The sequence below is a fragment of the Taudactylus pleione genome, unplaced genomic scaffold (genome assembly GCF_031769625.1).
Source record: "Taudactylus pleione unplaced genomic scaffold, aTauple2 ptg000273l, whole genome shotgun sequence".
In the NCBI taxonomy this organism is placed as follows: domain Eukaryota; kingdom Metazoa; phylum Chordata; class Amphibia; order Anura; family Myobatrachidae; genus Taudactylus; species Taudactylus pleione.
The window spans coordinates 481169-497678 of record NW_028284675.1 but is presented as its reverse complement, the minus strand read 5'-3'; the positions used below and the strand labels follow the sequence as shown (position 1 = coordinate 497678).

Below are 16510 nucleotides of genomic sequence, written 5' to 3'. Positions count from 1 at the left end.
GAGCTCTGCTGATCTGTCGGCCAGGCGCTGCCGGGAATCATACCGATTCCATATATATATATATATATATATATATATATATATATATATATATACACACAGTATCACAAATATTCAGAACCAAGTACCTTTTTATTTATTTTTTTCCATTAAAATTGGGACAAATGTTATTATACCTCCCAGCATTTAAGTCTTCAAATCAAGAATCGAGCCATGCAACACCTTGTCCCGTACTGTGTTAGGGGTTTGGCCACATCATGATGGGCATGTCCACAACACTTACTTCTGGAGAACTCAACACTCTTCTCAAGAGACATCACACCATTGCTGCTGGCAACTGCTGGCATCCAAAGAGCAAGGTCGGGAGTGGGTAAAGCTCCCAGCATTCCTAGCAAATGGGACAAATGTTCCTGGCTGCCAGGACAACAGGTCAGTCCCCCAGATTTGGGACTAAATACAAACAATGATAATAACTATTGATCATTTCAAAGAAGCATAGTTTTTTTTTGCAAATTACCCTAGACCACAAATCTTGATAAATGTAACTGTGAAGCTTTTGGAGCCATATATGAGTTTATAGAATGCTGTAACTTTACCCACTGGATCAGAGAAGGAAACTATGGCCCTCATTCAGAGCCACTCGCTATTTGCGGTCGTTCGTTCTAAAACAAGGGGTGGCTATTCAAATGAACCGTTCACTGTTTGCGGTCTGTTCACGCCTCTAGGTCTGAACGAGCGAACAAAACTTGCGTTCGTTTTTTGGAAAAATACGCCCCCTGGCCGCTCGCATCCTACGTCATGTCCGCTATTTATTAGATTAATCGAGTACATCGACCAGGGTATGAACTGCTCGCTATTCTTGTGGTTGGTTTTTGCTACCACAATTTTGCGAGCAGTTCTGGCTATAAAAGAACCCAGTGACGTGGTCAATGACGCTGCTGTTTTAAATATGCACACCCATAAAACGCCCGTTTTGTCCTTTAAGCACGCCTGCGATCGGATCTCCACTCCCCGTTTTCAAGCACCTTCCCCTGTTACCACCCGCATACGCCTCTTTCTGTCACTCAAATTATCAGGCATTCGCTATTTTGCGAGCACATGAATTTCGGCCGCACTGAGTGGTTCGCGCATGCGTATTACGATCCGTACGCATGCGCAGTTGGGCAAACATCGCTCGGAGCGAACGAGCAGCCACTTGCGTCCGGCTCTGAATCAGGGCCTATGTCGGTATCTCTGGAACTTTTTCTAGAGCATTGTTGTGTATTCCCTTAAATAAATTAGGAGTCTAAATCTATTAGGCACGAAGGAGGTGAGTTTCCATTGCAACGGCTTGGAAACGCCGGCAACAGCCCAATCTCACCTCGGAATACACAGGCCTATGGAGTTTGCAGGTGCTGTGAGTACGGCATATAGCTACACTTACTCATGCTATGAGTCAACTTGAGGATAGTTTGTTCGACTACTTAAATTTAATTTATTCCAGAATTGATATTAAACTGTTGATTGGGGTTCATACATGAACATGAATAAGCATGGCAGGGCGGTGCTGTTGCACAAGGCCCTGGGTGGCGGCACTGTCGCTGCCCCACGGCACCTACATGTGGCTGGCAGGGTGCCTGGAACGTCCAATAGCACTGCTACTGTCCCGCCTGGATCATCAAACGAATACTTTGGGCAGGCAGCCTGTGGAGATGCCTATAGCGTCCTGATCATATCACCTCTCTCCAGAAATATTAAATCTATTGATATTTATATACTGAAGATCACAACTCAGTATGAAACTAATCCCACACTGTTCACAGTCCTCAGTTTTCTAGTAATAGTAGCTGAGAAATTATTTCTTTTTTTATTTTAGTGAATTCCATAACCAAATATATAACAGTGAAAAAAGTGTACAAATAAAAAAGGATCTTTGTGTAAATAAATATGATTGTTCAAATATATTTTTTTTATCAAACAGCCTTACAAAGCTGGAAAGAAACATAAATCCAGTGTACAGTGCTATGGAATATCTTGGTGTTTGATAAATAACTGGCATCCAGCTGTGTGTCAGTGTGCTGCTACTTTTGAGTTTTGAAAGCACCAGATAAGAACTAGTGACATCTGGTGGTTAATAGTATATACATTTATTTAGTAATATTTATATAGTGCACATACAGTATATCCCTATATTTCACAGTGCTTTGAAGAGAATATTTCAGAATTCACATAAGGTTCCACCCCACTGGAGCTAGCTATCTATATTCCCTATTACATGGAGACACACAAGCAGATTAGAAAAAAAAATTATTTGTCAGCAGCCAATTAACCTACCAATATGTTTTTGGATTGTGGGATGAAACCCACTCAAGCACAGAGAGAACAAATGCCACACAGTGAGGGCGCTGGTTGGAATCGAGCTAATGACCTCATTACTGTGAGTCAGCAAAGCTAACCATTGTGCCACTGTGCTGCTCTACATTATTTGTAAATGTTATGCACTAATATCACAGGATTGGTGCACAGTATTATAGTTATATTTAATTAGCTGTGCCCAATTATCTGTATCATGTTTACACTGTTAAATGACTTTCCTGTAGGAATGCTATGTCTATATTGAGTCTATATCAACCAATTATTCAGACACTTCTTTTTACTTTACGTATGACTCATTTAAACTTTAACTAGATACTATTGTAAAAGTCCCAATACACTTTTCCATACATTGTATAATATGTAATTAAATTACACAATATATGGTATCTAGTATCATTTCAAATTGTATAAAAAAGGCAAGAAGGTCAAATATTATGTTTTTATCTACAATATATTATCATAATAATAACATAATAGCTAAGCCATTAATATTTCCTTTTTACAATTACTAATACTACTGGTAGCTCTACTAATGTCAAATATATTTTCCCTATTTTAGTCATATATCTGATACCAGCTTGGAAGACATTGGGCATTGGAAGGGTTAAACAGGGCAGGGCTTAGGATCCAGAGATTGGATCCATGCTCGGAGACGCAGACAGCTGAAACACTAAAGTACGCTCCAATTATTTTTCATGCCGATGGAATTGCATTAAATCCTTCCTCTGTCTTTTCAAGGATTAATTTGTGGTGTCACAGAAATCTGTTCCATGACAGCACATGACTGAAACTGACAGAGAAGGGGACTCCTGACGAACATGATCCTGTGGGCTCAATTTCTAATTGTACTCATTAATGTGTTCTCCTTCAACTCTGGTGAGTACATTGTAAGCATTGCACTTCTGTTCCTTGTTATAAGTGAATGTTCAATTCTCTTGTGAAATTGTGTTTATTTTACGGTAACTTTAATTCTGCATAGCTGAAATTGCATATTGATTACCAGACCGAAGTATAGTATATGGCTGAAAAGTGTAAGTGTTAGAGTGAGGAAACCATACTGTTTGTGAATTACTACAACATGTAATAACATGAAGATAGAAAACAAGAAAAATAAGAATAATATACAGAACAAAACAAAACTGGGGTATGCTTTTCTGCATAACAATGTGTCCAGTGATACATGTGTTAAAGATAAAGAAAAGAAATCCTGATCTTATATTTCCCTTGAAATCATGCGAAGTTTTTATTACATGATTTTTCATTACAGCTCTGAGAAAGATAATTTACCATATATGAAATATTACAAAGTGACGAATACATACTAGATGTATGCATGCAGTAAATAAAGCTTATGTAGGATACTTGTGAGATCTATTAATCACAGCTAAAAGATTAATGTTCTGGTGGCATGTGTGTGCCTGTATAGTGCCCTATAAAGCAAGCTAACAGTTCTGCAGCTGAAGGTGTCACACCTGCCTCCTATCCCGTCTCAGAGGAGCGCAGCCTTTTTAAGCTGAGACCTACCCCAAATAAGTCAAAGTCAATACAATGCATTATTTGATGATCAGTACTAGTAGTGCCGAAAACAAGTGACCTATGGATTACAGTCTTTCTATCAATATGGATTACCATCTTGCGCATCATTAAAATAGAGCAATGTGCTTGTTGTAAGTGACTTTGTAATTATTTATTGTGTGTGTTCTCTATAGCCTTGTTTTTTCCCATTTGTCAGTGTATTTAAAAATGAGCATTGACCATTAATATTTCTTAACTTAAATGTGAGAAGGTAATGCACTCTTTCCTAATTCTAAATTAGAATTGTGCAGTAAACAGTCTCCTGCCTTTATATAATCACAGAGCAGGTGACTTCTAATACAGGTTGAGTCTCCCATATCCAAATATTCCGAAATACGGAATAATTTTGGCATGACTGAGATAATAAAACCTTTGATTTTTGATGGTTCAATGTACACAAACTTTGCCTAAAGCACAAATTATTTAAAATATGGTATAAAATTACCTTCAGGCTGTGTGTATAGGGTGTAAATTAAACATAAATTTATTTCATATATGTACACAAACTTTGCTTGAGCCACAAAAGTATTGAAAAGATTGTATAATATTACCTGCAGGCTGTGTGTATAAGGTGTATATAACACATAAATGCATTCTGTGTGTATATTGGGGTCCCATTCCCAAGATATTTCATTATGATATGCAATTATTCCAAAATACGGAATATTCCGTTATCCAAAATACCCCTGGTCCCAAGCATTTTGGATATGGGAGACTCAACCTGTATGATTATAATTTATGGTAGGGGTACATTATTCCCTATAATTTCCTTTGTATTGAAAAAACTGTAAACTATATTTATGAACAAGTTTTAATATACATGTTAACACCATTTGTAATTGATATAAAGGCATATAATACTAACTTACCTGTTTTGCTGTAAAATAATTAGACAGATGGGGACTCACCTATTGATGGATGTACATTTGCTTGTTTTGTATAAAAGGTGCATACATACCATACTTGCCTAATCTCCTGGGACTGCCGGGAGCCTCCCGAAAATTGGGTGCCACTCCTGGCCCCCTGCAAGAGTAGGCAAGTCTCTCAGAATTACCCCCCCCCCCAAGAGCGCACCCGCCCATGAAAGTGGGCGGTTCGGGGGCGATGCCGCCATTTGCGCTGAATCATGTCATTGTTACCCGACCCCCTGCTTTAAAATGCTGGTAATATCTTCACTATAAAGCGGGAGGTGGGGTCGCCCCCGCACCACCTACATAAGCCGCCCCACACTCCTTGCTGCACTGACCTGGCAGCCCCCTCCCGGAGGAGGCTGCCAGAATGTCGGCAAGTATGGTACATACTATAAGATAAACTAGCCAATCCTGCAATTCACAATGGATTGCAACAACTATCGTATAGTGTGTAGACCCAAATCCACCCAAACCATCATGTGATGAATTGGGTGGACGCATGATCCCATCTAATGGGCTGCACATCAAATGGGAAGATGTCACGGAATGACGTGGTATGTTTACATTAAGCCTGGAAGGATATTTTGCATCGTCATAAGGCGGATCGTGTAGTGTGTGTGGAAATGAGATATACAGCCATGGCCAAAAGTTTTGAGAATGACACAAGTATTGGTTTTCAAAAAGTTTGCTGGTCTCAGGATGCTTTACTGTTAGCATGACACAGGACTGATGGTAGCGCTCACCTTTCCTTCTCCGGACAAGCATTTTTCCAGATGCCCCAAACAATCTGAAAAGGGATTCGTCAGGGAAAGTAACTTTACCCCAATCCTCAGCAGTTCAATCCCTGTACCTTTTGCAGAATATCAGTCTGTCCCTGATGTTTTTCCTGGAGAGAAGTGGCTTCTCTGTTGCCCTTCTTGACACCAGGCCATCCTCTAAAAGTCTTCATCCTGTGTCATGCCAACAGTAACTCATCCTGAGACCATTCATGTGGGGTTGCTTCTCAGCCAAGGGAGTGGGATCTCTCACAATTTTGCCTAAGAACACAGCCATGAATTTAGAATGGTACCAAAACATCCTTCAAGAGCAACTTCTCCCAACCATCCAAGAACAGTTTGGTTACAAACAATGCCTTTTCCAACATGATGGAGCCCCTTGCCATAAGGCAAAAGTGATAACTAAGTGGCTCGGGAAACAAAACATCAAAATTTTCGGTCCATGTCCAAGAAACTCCCCAGACCTTAATCCCATTGAGAACTTGTGGTCAATTCTAAAGAGGCGGGTGGACAAACAAAAACCCACAAATTGTGACAAACTCCAAGCATTGGTTAGGCAAGAATGGGCAGCCATCAGTCAGTATGTGCAGTGACATAACTAGGGCAGGGCGAGCAGGGTTCGTGCCCTGGGCGCCGGTGGACCGGCGGCACGGGGGGGGGGGTGCCGCAGGCCACGGTACCGGCCCGCCCGCCCTAGATAGCCAGTGTAGCGCTGACCGCAATGAGTGCGGTCAGCGCTACACATTTGCACAGGACCGGCGCTAGGCTTCCAGCGCCGGTCCTGTGCTGCACGCCAGGCTGTGCATAACACACGCATCGCTGCCAGCGCTGGCGGCGATGCGTGTGTTAAACAGCAGCCAATGAGAGTCAGATAGACTCTCATTGACTGCTGCAGCACCCACTGCAAGAGCCGGACTTCCGTCCGGCTCCTGCAGTGGGTAGTGGGACTGACGTCATGACGTCATGACGTCAGTCCCATAATGCTGAGCGCGCCAGCCCGGGCGGACTGGAGGGCGGGAGCGGCATCGCGGACAGGAGCAGGAGCAGCGTGGAATCAGGTAAGTATATTTTTATATATATTTATTTATTTTTAAACCTATCTGCACAACGGGGGAGGGGTTGGCTACTACTGGGGGGACCTCTACTGGGGGAGGTGTGGCTACTACTGGGGGTGCCATTGGGAGGACCTCTACTGGTGGGGGCTACTCTACTGGGGACTACTACTTGGGGGGGGGACTACCACTGGGGGCATTCTAAAAGGGGCCTATTACTAGAGGCACTGTACTCGGGGGGCTACTACTGGGGGCAATAATAGGAAGGGCCACGACAGGGACCACTGGATAGGGGGGGGGGTCACTACTGGGAGCCTGCATCAGGGGGACCACTACTGGGGGCACTGCATGGGAGGGGGGGACACTACTGCTGGGGGCACTATATAAGGGGCTTACTGCTAGGGGCACTGCGGGGACCACTACAGGGGGCACTAGATAAGGGGGATCACTACAGGGTGCCTGCATAAGGGGACCACTACTGGGAAAACTGCATGGGGGGGACTACTGCTCGGGGCACTATATAAAAGGGCACTGCATAAGGGGATACCGCTACTGGGGGCACTGCATAAGGGGGAACACTATGTGGGGCACTGCATTTGGGGGGGCCACTACTGGGGGTACTGAGTAAGGGGAACTAATTGGGGGCTGTATAAGAGGGACCACTACTGGGGATACTGTATAAGGGGCACTACTATGGGCCTGCATGAGAGGGACCACAACTGCATACTGGGGGTTGGGGGTACTGTATAAGGGGTACTACTGGGGTTAAGGTGCATATGGATAGGAATGTTCAGTTTGAAAATAAAGGGGTGTGTCATGTTGACACGCCCCATTTTTAAGTGACCACGCCCATTTTTTGCCACGCACGCCTTAGGCGAGCGCACATGGGGGGTGGGTGGCTCCCTTTTCAAATTTGCCCTGGGCTCCAAATACCCTAGTTACGCCACTGAGTATGTGGCCCAGAATTTGATTGACAGCACGCCAAGGTGAATTGCAGAGGTCTTGAAAGAGAAGGGTCAACACTGCAAATATTGACTCTTTGCATAAAGTTAATGTAATTGTCAATAAAATCCTTTGACACTTATGAAATGCTTGTAATTTTACTTCAGTATATCTCATAGTAACATCTGACTAAAAGGTCTAAAAACACTGAATCAGCAAACTTTGTGAAAACCAATACTTGTGTCATTCTCAAAACTTTTGGCCATGACTGTATTGTTACATCATTACATGATTGCGTCTTTGGGTTGTCGGAACGCTGAGGTGTGTACTCAGTTTAGGATACACATTTCTCTGCTGCACATGTGCACAAAAATGTCCAAGCATTGATAAGCTGAGTATAGCAAGGGTAGGCTACATAATGATGTCACAATTAAATATGGATGCTTCCTCAAATACACTTACCTGCTGGCTATAAGTTGATTACACATTGGGGTAGATGTATGAAGCCCTGAAGCGGTATCAGCGCACATTATGTGTGCTGATACCGCTTCTCCCCGATGTATGATCGGGTTTGGCGGTAAATGACACGGGTGCTGTGTGCCACAAGATAGCAGTGCCGATAGCCTGGCAAATGTATGAACGGTCAGTTCGTCTGACCGTTCCGCCGTTGCAGCTGTCACTATCGACAGCTACAGCCTGGTGCTGCCCTATCCCCACACTAGGGACAGCGATGTCCCTGCTGCGGCGGTTGCCGGCTCCAGGGCTGCACACGGGATCTTGCGATACTTACGAGATCCCGTCCATGCTCAGTGGAGCCGGCTGGGATTAAGACAGCGCATCTGCACTAGGCTGATGTGCTGTGTACTCAGGCAGGGATCACCGGAGGGTGAATTAACACTCACCCACTGCAGCCAATGAGATGTTCATACATCTCATCGTTAGTGCTCCCTGCTTCACCTCGGTAAAGAACACGGTAAGCACGTTCAGTGCCGCTATAATACATCCCCCCCACTAACACATCCAGCTGAATGTATTTAATCTGTGTCCTTAGGTGAAACCCACTGATAATATGCATGGAAAAATACATTTACTTATGTCACTTACCTAATTCTGCCTGCTGGCTGGCCGACCGCTGGAATCCTGTACCCAATCTGTTGTGAGGGTTTATGACACAGGAGGCTGTCAGCCTGTGCATGTGCAAACACGTTGTGGAGGGGGGAAGGGCTGGGGGTGTCAGATCCCTTTCAGTGGAATTCCACATAAAGAAACCCATAGGCTTCTATATGTAACGCGTTGCCTATCAGGTACTAGCTCTGGAGAGTTTGGATTGCTAGAGCTCGAAACATATTAGGATTGCGGCAAACCTCTGAGAACTGCAGTTTTCGTAATTTTGACCCCATTTTACCCTTAGTACATCCAGCACTGACTAAGTCACATATTGTCACTAGTTCAGTGTCTTTATTTCTCTGTAGCACTCCTGCACTAAACGCCAGCTGCTGACACGATGGGGCAACAGCCAGCTGTTTCTTACTTGTGAAGCTGCCCCTCCATGTTGGTAATGGGCTGGGAAGGTGGAGTGGGGATATGATGTCAAAACCCAGAGCCACTCTCCCAAGATGAGAAGAGGAGGGGTGGGGCAATGCCTGAAGTAGCCCATAAGGGTTGATGTATCAAGCAGTGAAAAGAGTGGAGAAGTTGCCCATAGCAACCCAATGTCTGTGTGTTAGAAAGGGCTTATTTATGTATTTTATTTATATAGCTCCAGCATTGGGCGTCTTCTTAATTAAGACGACTCCTGCGACTTTTGCGTATTTTGGCACAGCCGCTGCGTACTCAGCAGCTGTGCCATTACCGTACAACTCAGCAGCTGTGCCATTACCGTACAACTCTGCATCAGGCACAGGGTTCCAAGGAAAGAACACTCACTATATAATAACAAGGAATGGGGATTTAATTAACCTTTTAAATAGCTCCTTTTTTCTGCTGGATGTACAGTCAGGTCCATAAATATTGGGACATTGACAGAATTTTCAGATTTTGGCCTCTATTCACCACCACAATGGATTTGAAATGAAACAAACAAGATGTGCTTTAACTGCAGACTTTCAGATTTAATTTGAGGGTAATTACATCCAAATCGGGTGAACGGTGTAGGAATTACAACAGTTTCAATATGTGCCTCCCACTTTTTAAGGGGCCAAAAGTAATGTGACTATTAACTCAAAAGCTATTTCATGGACAGGTGTGGGCTATTCCCTTGTTATTTCATTATCAATTAAGCAGGTAAAAGGTCTGGAGTTGATTCTAGGTGTGACATTTGCATTTGGAATCAGTTGCTGTCGACTCTCAATGTGAGATCCAAAAGAGCTGTCACTATCAGTGAAGCAAGCCATCATTAGGCTGAAAAATCAAAACAAACCCATCAGAGAGATAGCAAAAACATTAGGTGTGGCCAAATCAACTGTTTGGAACATTCTTAAAAAGAAAGAACGCATCGGAGAGCTCAGCAACACCAAAAGACCCGGAAGACCATGGAAAACAACTGTGGTGGATGACAAAAGAATTTTTTCTCTGGTGAAGAAAAACCCCTTCATGACAGTTGGCCAAATTAAGAACACTCTCCAGGAGGTAGATGTCTGTGTCAAAGTCAACAATCAAGAGAAAACTTCACAAGAGTGAATATAGAGGGTTCCCCACAACATGTAAACCATTGGTGAGCCACAAAAACAGGAAGACCAGATTAGAGTTTGCCAAACAACATCTAAAAAAGCCATTACAGTTCTGGAACAACATCCTATGGACAGATGAGACAAAGATCAACTTGTACCAGAGTGATGGGAAGAAAAGAGAAGGAAAGGAACTGCTCATGATCCAAAACATACCACCTCATCAGTGAAGCATGGTGGTGGTAGTGTCATGGCGTGGGCATGTATGGCTGCCAATGGAACTGGTTCCCTTGTATTTATTGATGATGTGACTGCTGACAAAAGCAGCAGATTGAATTCTGAAGTGTTTCGGGCAATATTATATTTGCATATTCAGTCAAATGCTTCAGAACTCATTGGATGGCGCTTCACAGTGCAGATGGACAATGACCCGAAGCATACTGCAAAAGCAACCAAAGAGTTTTTTAAGGCTAAAAAGTGGAATGTTATGCAATGGCCAAGTCAATCCCCTGACCTGAATCCGATTGAGCATGCATTTCACTTGATGAAGACAAAACTGAAGGGAAAATGCCCCAAGAACAAGCAGGAACTGAAGACATTTGCAGTAGTGGCCTGGCAGAGCATCACCAGGGATGAAACCCAGCGTCTGGTGATGTCTATGCGTTCCAGACTTCAGGCTGTAATTGCCTGCAAAGGATTTGCAACAAAGTATTAAAAAGTGAATGTTAGATTTAGAATTGTTTAGTTTGTCCCATTACTTTTGGCCCCTTAAAAAGTGGGAGGCACATATAGAAACCGTTGTAATTCCTACACCGTTCACCTGATTTGGATGTAATTACCCTCAAATTAAATCTGAAAGTCTGCAGTTAAATCACATCTTGTTTCTTTCATTTCAAAGCCATTGTGGTGGTGAATAGAGGCCAAAATCTGAAAATTCTGTCAATGTCCCAATATTTATGGACCTGACTGTATGTGCCAAGCATCTATTACTCAGTAAGATATTATTATCTTCACAACTATCCTCCCATTGGTTTTAGAGTAGAGTACATACACTGTTTACTTACTTTCCAATTGCCAAAGTTCTTATCATATGATTCTACAATATGCAATTACTATATTTCTATTTGCTTTGTCGATTTCTCAAGTACAGTTAAATGATTCAGAAACTTTATGTACAGTATGTCATCTGAAATCTAAACCATATAGAAAATCTTAGGGTTTTAATTAACACTATGGTGCAGATGTACTAAGCTCTGGAAAGTGATAAACCACCAGCCACTCAGCTCCTAACTGTCATCTTACAGGCTCTGTTTGAAAAATGACAGTTAGGAGCTGATTGGTTGGTAGTTTATCACTCTACAGAAAATCTTCTATTGCAGCAATTGTTGCTCTGCGCTTTCTCCTCCTGAGCCTCTGGGACCCCATGCTGAAGTCACATCACACCCAACCGAAATGTGCCTTGTGCATGTGCGGTATGTCCGCGCATCTCCCATCTCCATTGTGGAAGACCATGCCCCTGTGTGTCTCTCCTGTGCAAAAAGTGTAACACCAGAGACCCTCCAAGTGCTACTGTGTCACCACTGCTAATTGCGCTAAGTACTTCACTGCCACCACTGTACATATTCACACAGGTGTGTGCTTCACTATATAGCACATCACCTGTATTAACTTCCACATGTTCCTGGCTGGTTCTGTTTAACCTGCTACATTAACCCTGTGTTATTCTGCAAGCCAGTTAATAAAGCACAATCTGGTTAAGTTATTCATCCTGTGGACTGACCTCCATCATACACCACTGCCACCTATATCAACACCCATAGGTTCTGCCAATATCAATTACCAATAAAACTTTGCTGGCTGTTAGAATTACTGATTGGCCAGCCAGTGTGTAGCATGCATGCGCAGCGGACTAGAAAGCTGGACTTTAGCTTTGATTGGTGCTTTCTATTACAGCTAAAGTAAAAAAAATATATATATGTTTAAAAAAAAAAGAAGAAAATAATAATCCTCCTGAATGAATTTCAGAAAAAAATGCTTTCATTACATAAAGCAATTCCTCATTTGCTATCCCTGTTATTGTCATTCTGAGCTGACAATAACGATAAAATTATTGCAGCTGTACGTTTGGTCTTCTGCGTATGCATAGTGCCATCTTCTCACTGTGTATAAGCACCACAGGGCCGTAATTAGGGTAGTATGACCAGTGCCATGGCACAGGGCACCGCAGGGCAGGGGGCGCTGTTTGGGCCTGTCAATTTTCCTGTTTATCATCATTCTCACTTGTAGCTTCCTCTTCTTTTAATCTCAGCATCTCCTGGCCTCCCCTTTCTCTTCCCTGGCCCTTCCTCATGAGGCCATGGCCCTTTTTCAGGTGCACTATCATATGTCCCTATTTAAAAATTGGGGGGGGGAGGGGCGCCAATGCTCTCTCTGGCACAGGGCATCAAAAAGTCTAGTTACGGCTAACTGGAGCACCACAGTGGTTCCACATAGCTCTAGAGGCCCTGCCAGAATATACTGCATACTGGTCTATTTCTACAGATTATCCTGCGTAGACAAGCTCTGCTACCTACATACATCATACCAGTGTATAACTGTGAGTAAAGCTGTACCAGTAACTACTACACTTCAAATAAAGTTGACAGCTGGTTAAGTACCTGGACTGTTTGGTGTGTCTGCAATTCCGCTAGTGCTGCTATTAACTCTGCATATCATCTCCAAATTGCACACACATATCAACATATAGGCTTTCCACCTTGTTGGAGGTAGCTGGTGAAGGCTATCACCTGCCTTGGCACTTCTTAAATAGGGAGAAGTCCAAACTCTGGTAATAGCTAGGCTTAGATCCCTACAATAAATATGTACCTTGGTGCCATCATTTTTGATGCCCCCTCCGCATTCACGTCCCTGTGGTATAAAGTTGCAATTCGTGGCATCTTAGAACAGGGGGGAGGATTACATTTCATTATGGCACCACCCTCACTGTTCAAATCATTCACTGCATTTTACAGCAGGGGTGGGGCCAGATGACACGATTTGCATTGAATTGCATCACCTAACCTACCGTATGCCCATGTCAGTTGGCAAGTGGGCAGAACTGGGAGTCTGGCCAACTCTGTAGGGAGGCATGGAGAGCCCAAAATCATAAATCACCTCAGCGCTCATGAACCAATTGATCAATTCAAACAAGTCCACCTGCTGCAATTCACTAATAAGGAAAATTAGCAAAAATCCTATATAGCAATATACCAAGAAAAAGAATGTGAATGCGCTGGTAAACAGATATCATGGACCGCAATTGATATTCAACATTAATGCACAATATTTATTAAATATATAAAAAACATTAATCTTAGCATATAAAAGAGAGTATCCCAATTATATCTTAATTGTATGCACCGGTGTATATTACTCATTCAAGTAACACTGGATACATTTATACATTTAAACATATAGATTACAGTTAAAAATAACAATGCATCAGTATTGCATTGAGCTTCAACATTGATAATATCAAAACGAACATCCAGTTGTTGTAATGTCAGCTCCCATATAGAGAAAGGAGTCAGCAAAGGGTAGTGACTGTCCGGCTCCTAGTTGGTATGCAGGGGCTGTAGACACGGGCCAGCAAACAATGTAGTTGTAGTTACCAGTCCTTAGTTGGTCAGTGAATAACATACAGTCCAATCGCAATAGGTTAAAATAAAAAAGCACACAACAACGCGTTTCCTCCAGCTCTCTGGACGAAACGCGTTGCTGTGTGCCTTTGGATTGTAACCTATTGCGATTGGACTGTATGTTATTCTCTGACCAACTAAGGACTGGTAACTACAACTACATTGTTTGCTGGCCCCTGTCTACAGCCCCTACATACCAACTATGAACCGGACAGTCACTACCTATTGCTCACTCCGGATCCTGAATAGTGCCGCACCAAGCAGCCGGCGATTGGCGCCTCATGAGCAGACTGCTGGACCGGCCAGGAGAATAAGAGACTGTGGGGTCTATTTACTAAACAGTGTTAGGGTACAGAGTGAAAAGTGATAAGGTGCCAGCCAATCAGCTCCCAACTGTCATCTCAAAGGCTGTGTTGGGAGCTGATTGGCTAGCACCTTATCACTTTCTTATCACTTTTCACTCTGTCTCCTAACACTGCTTAGTAAATAGACCCCTTTGAGTTTAAAGTTACCAGTCACCCCGGATCCTTACACTGTACCATACCTAACAGCTTACGGCCGGCTTATATCAGGCTGTAAGACGGCAAGGAAAGAGGGACTACAACACTAAGTCAGTGTGCCATTCGACCAACAAACAGGATTTTTCTGCTCCATATTGTGACGGTTTTTACAATTGATACAGATATAACCCATTGGAGGAAAAAAATCAGTAGACTTTTCCATCTATAAACTAACCTTTCTGTAGGCATGAAGAGACCCCCAAATTTGGGACCCTTCTGGAACTTCTGAGAGCGTTGGCAAGTATGCATTAGTGCCATCACAAAAAAGTGAAAAACTAAAACCCCATCCATAACATATACTAAAGTCAATTAAAAAATGGATTGACTTTCACAAAATAGGATTTATCACACTATTGCACAGTTATTAAATTAATTTTGCAGATGTTTTCAGAGGAAAGACTCAAAATGTAAGCTTCCCAGGATGTACGAAGGGGGTACCACAGCAGATATCAGAGATATCTGCTGCAGTTCCTCCATTTTATATGCCACGACAGCCCCCATAGGCTTCTATTTTGTTAAATTGTTAAATTTACTTAGCGTGGCTCTAGCAGCTAACGCCATCTTATGATGGCGTTAGCCCATAGTAGCCTGTGGGGTATTGAATGCCAGGTCTTTACGGAAAGGGTTCTCATTCGGCTTGCTGGGTATGTACCAGGAAACAAACTGATAGCAGAGCCTGTGTTCTGCCAAGACAATTTTGGCAAGTAGCAAAAATATAAATTTTCGCTAAGCAAATGTACAGAATAATTTCTCATTACAACTGCATTTAAAATGTGGATTGTGATCAGGGTCAGCTCAAGGGGTGTGCTGACAGGGCCATTGCCCGGAGCGCTGTAGTCTGGGAGGGTGCAACCACAGTCAGCCCAGGCCCAACAGCACAGTGCAGCTGCTGCCTCTTCTCCGCTCCATCCCGCCCCCTGGTCTGTCCTGAGGCTCTGCCTCTCCTCCTGGACTAGTCTGCTTCCTCTCTGCTCTGTCCCAGCCCTGGACCGTACTGCAGCTCCGCATATAAATGAGCTATAATTTTTTATACATTATTAGAAAATAATATAATCTGATTGGATGATGTCGGCTACAGTACATTTCTGGCACAATTACTTGTGCACCATTTTTTTAAATAAATGTCATCAAATGAGTGTGTAGTGGTGTTAAATGGTATCTAAATGTTTGCTGAAATCAGTGATCAGTTATACACATAGCTCCACTCTGGTTTAAATCAGTAGTGACATTATAAATAAAATCAATTAGATTAGCTTGACGTAACCTTCTCTCAGTAAACACACATTTCCCTCTGGCTGAGCTTAACTAGCCTGTAAAATTAGTTTTTCCTTTACTATATTTATAGGAAATTGTACATTACTGTAATTACAATCTCCTATCATCAGGACAATTGTCAAGAGAGATCAGTTACATAAGATGTCAAAACTACGACATGAATATATAAGAGGTTTGTTTTCAGACTTTTTTTTTTTAAAGTAATGCCAACCATAAACACTGTGCAATTCTATCAGCAAAATAAGTTTTACCCCCAAATACCCCAAATTACAGTGTTACTGGGGTCTCAAATGGCTACCAAGCTGATTTCAATTATTGTTCAAGACAGGTTAAAAATTATGAGAGTTTGTAGAAATGGAAATGTTTCCCATAGCAACCAGTCAGATTCTACATAACATTTAACATACCAGCTTCTAGAAGATAATAGCTAGAATCTCTCCACTTCTAAAAACTCTCACTTTAGTAAATTTACCCCTAAAAGTGGTAAACAGTTGGAAGATGATTGGATGGGAGACAAGATAGGGTGGAGGAGGAAGTGAAAGAGTTAAGAGGAGGGCTTGTAGACTTTACTAGAAACTTATTTTTTCAGGGAACATTTGATCTGGTAGAAAGTCAGACTTTGAGTTCTAGAGAAGGGGGCGCTGCAACAGAAATCTTGGATGCGAGTATAAGAGAAATTGACCAGTGTAGAGGTGAGGTGTCAGTTGGGATGGCCATATGC

The 16510-nt window shown here is 42.7% G+C and overlaps 1 protein-coding gene across 1 annotated transcript in view; it reads left to right on the top strand.

The window, feature by feature from the left end:
- Positions 1–3049: 3049 nt before the first annotated feature.
- The window catches only part of CHRNB3 (cholinergic receptor nicotinic beta 3 subunit), a 55693-nt gene continuing 42232 nt past the window's right edge, over positions 3050–16510 (top strand). Inside the window, exon 1 of the mRNA XM_088481438.1 lies at positions 3050–3231. Within this exon, the coding sequence (XP_088337564.1) occupies positions 3174–3231 (58 nt within the window). The 5' untranslated portion in view covers positions 3050–3173. The remainder of the gene's footprint in view (positions 3232–16510) is intronic.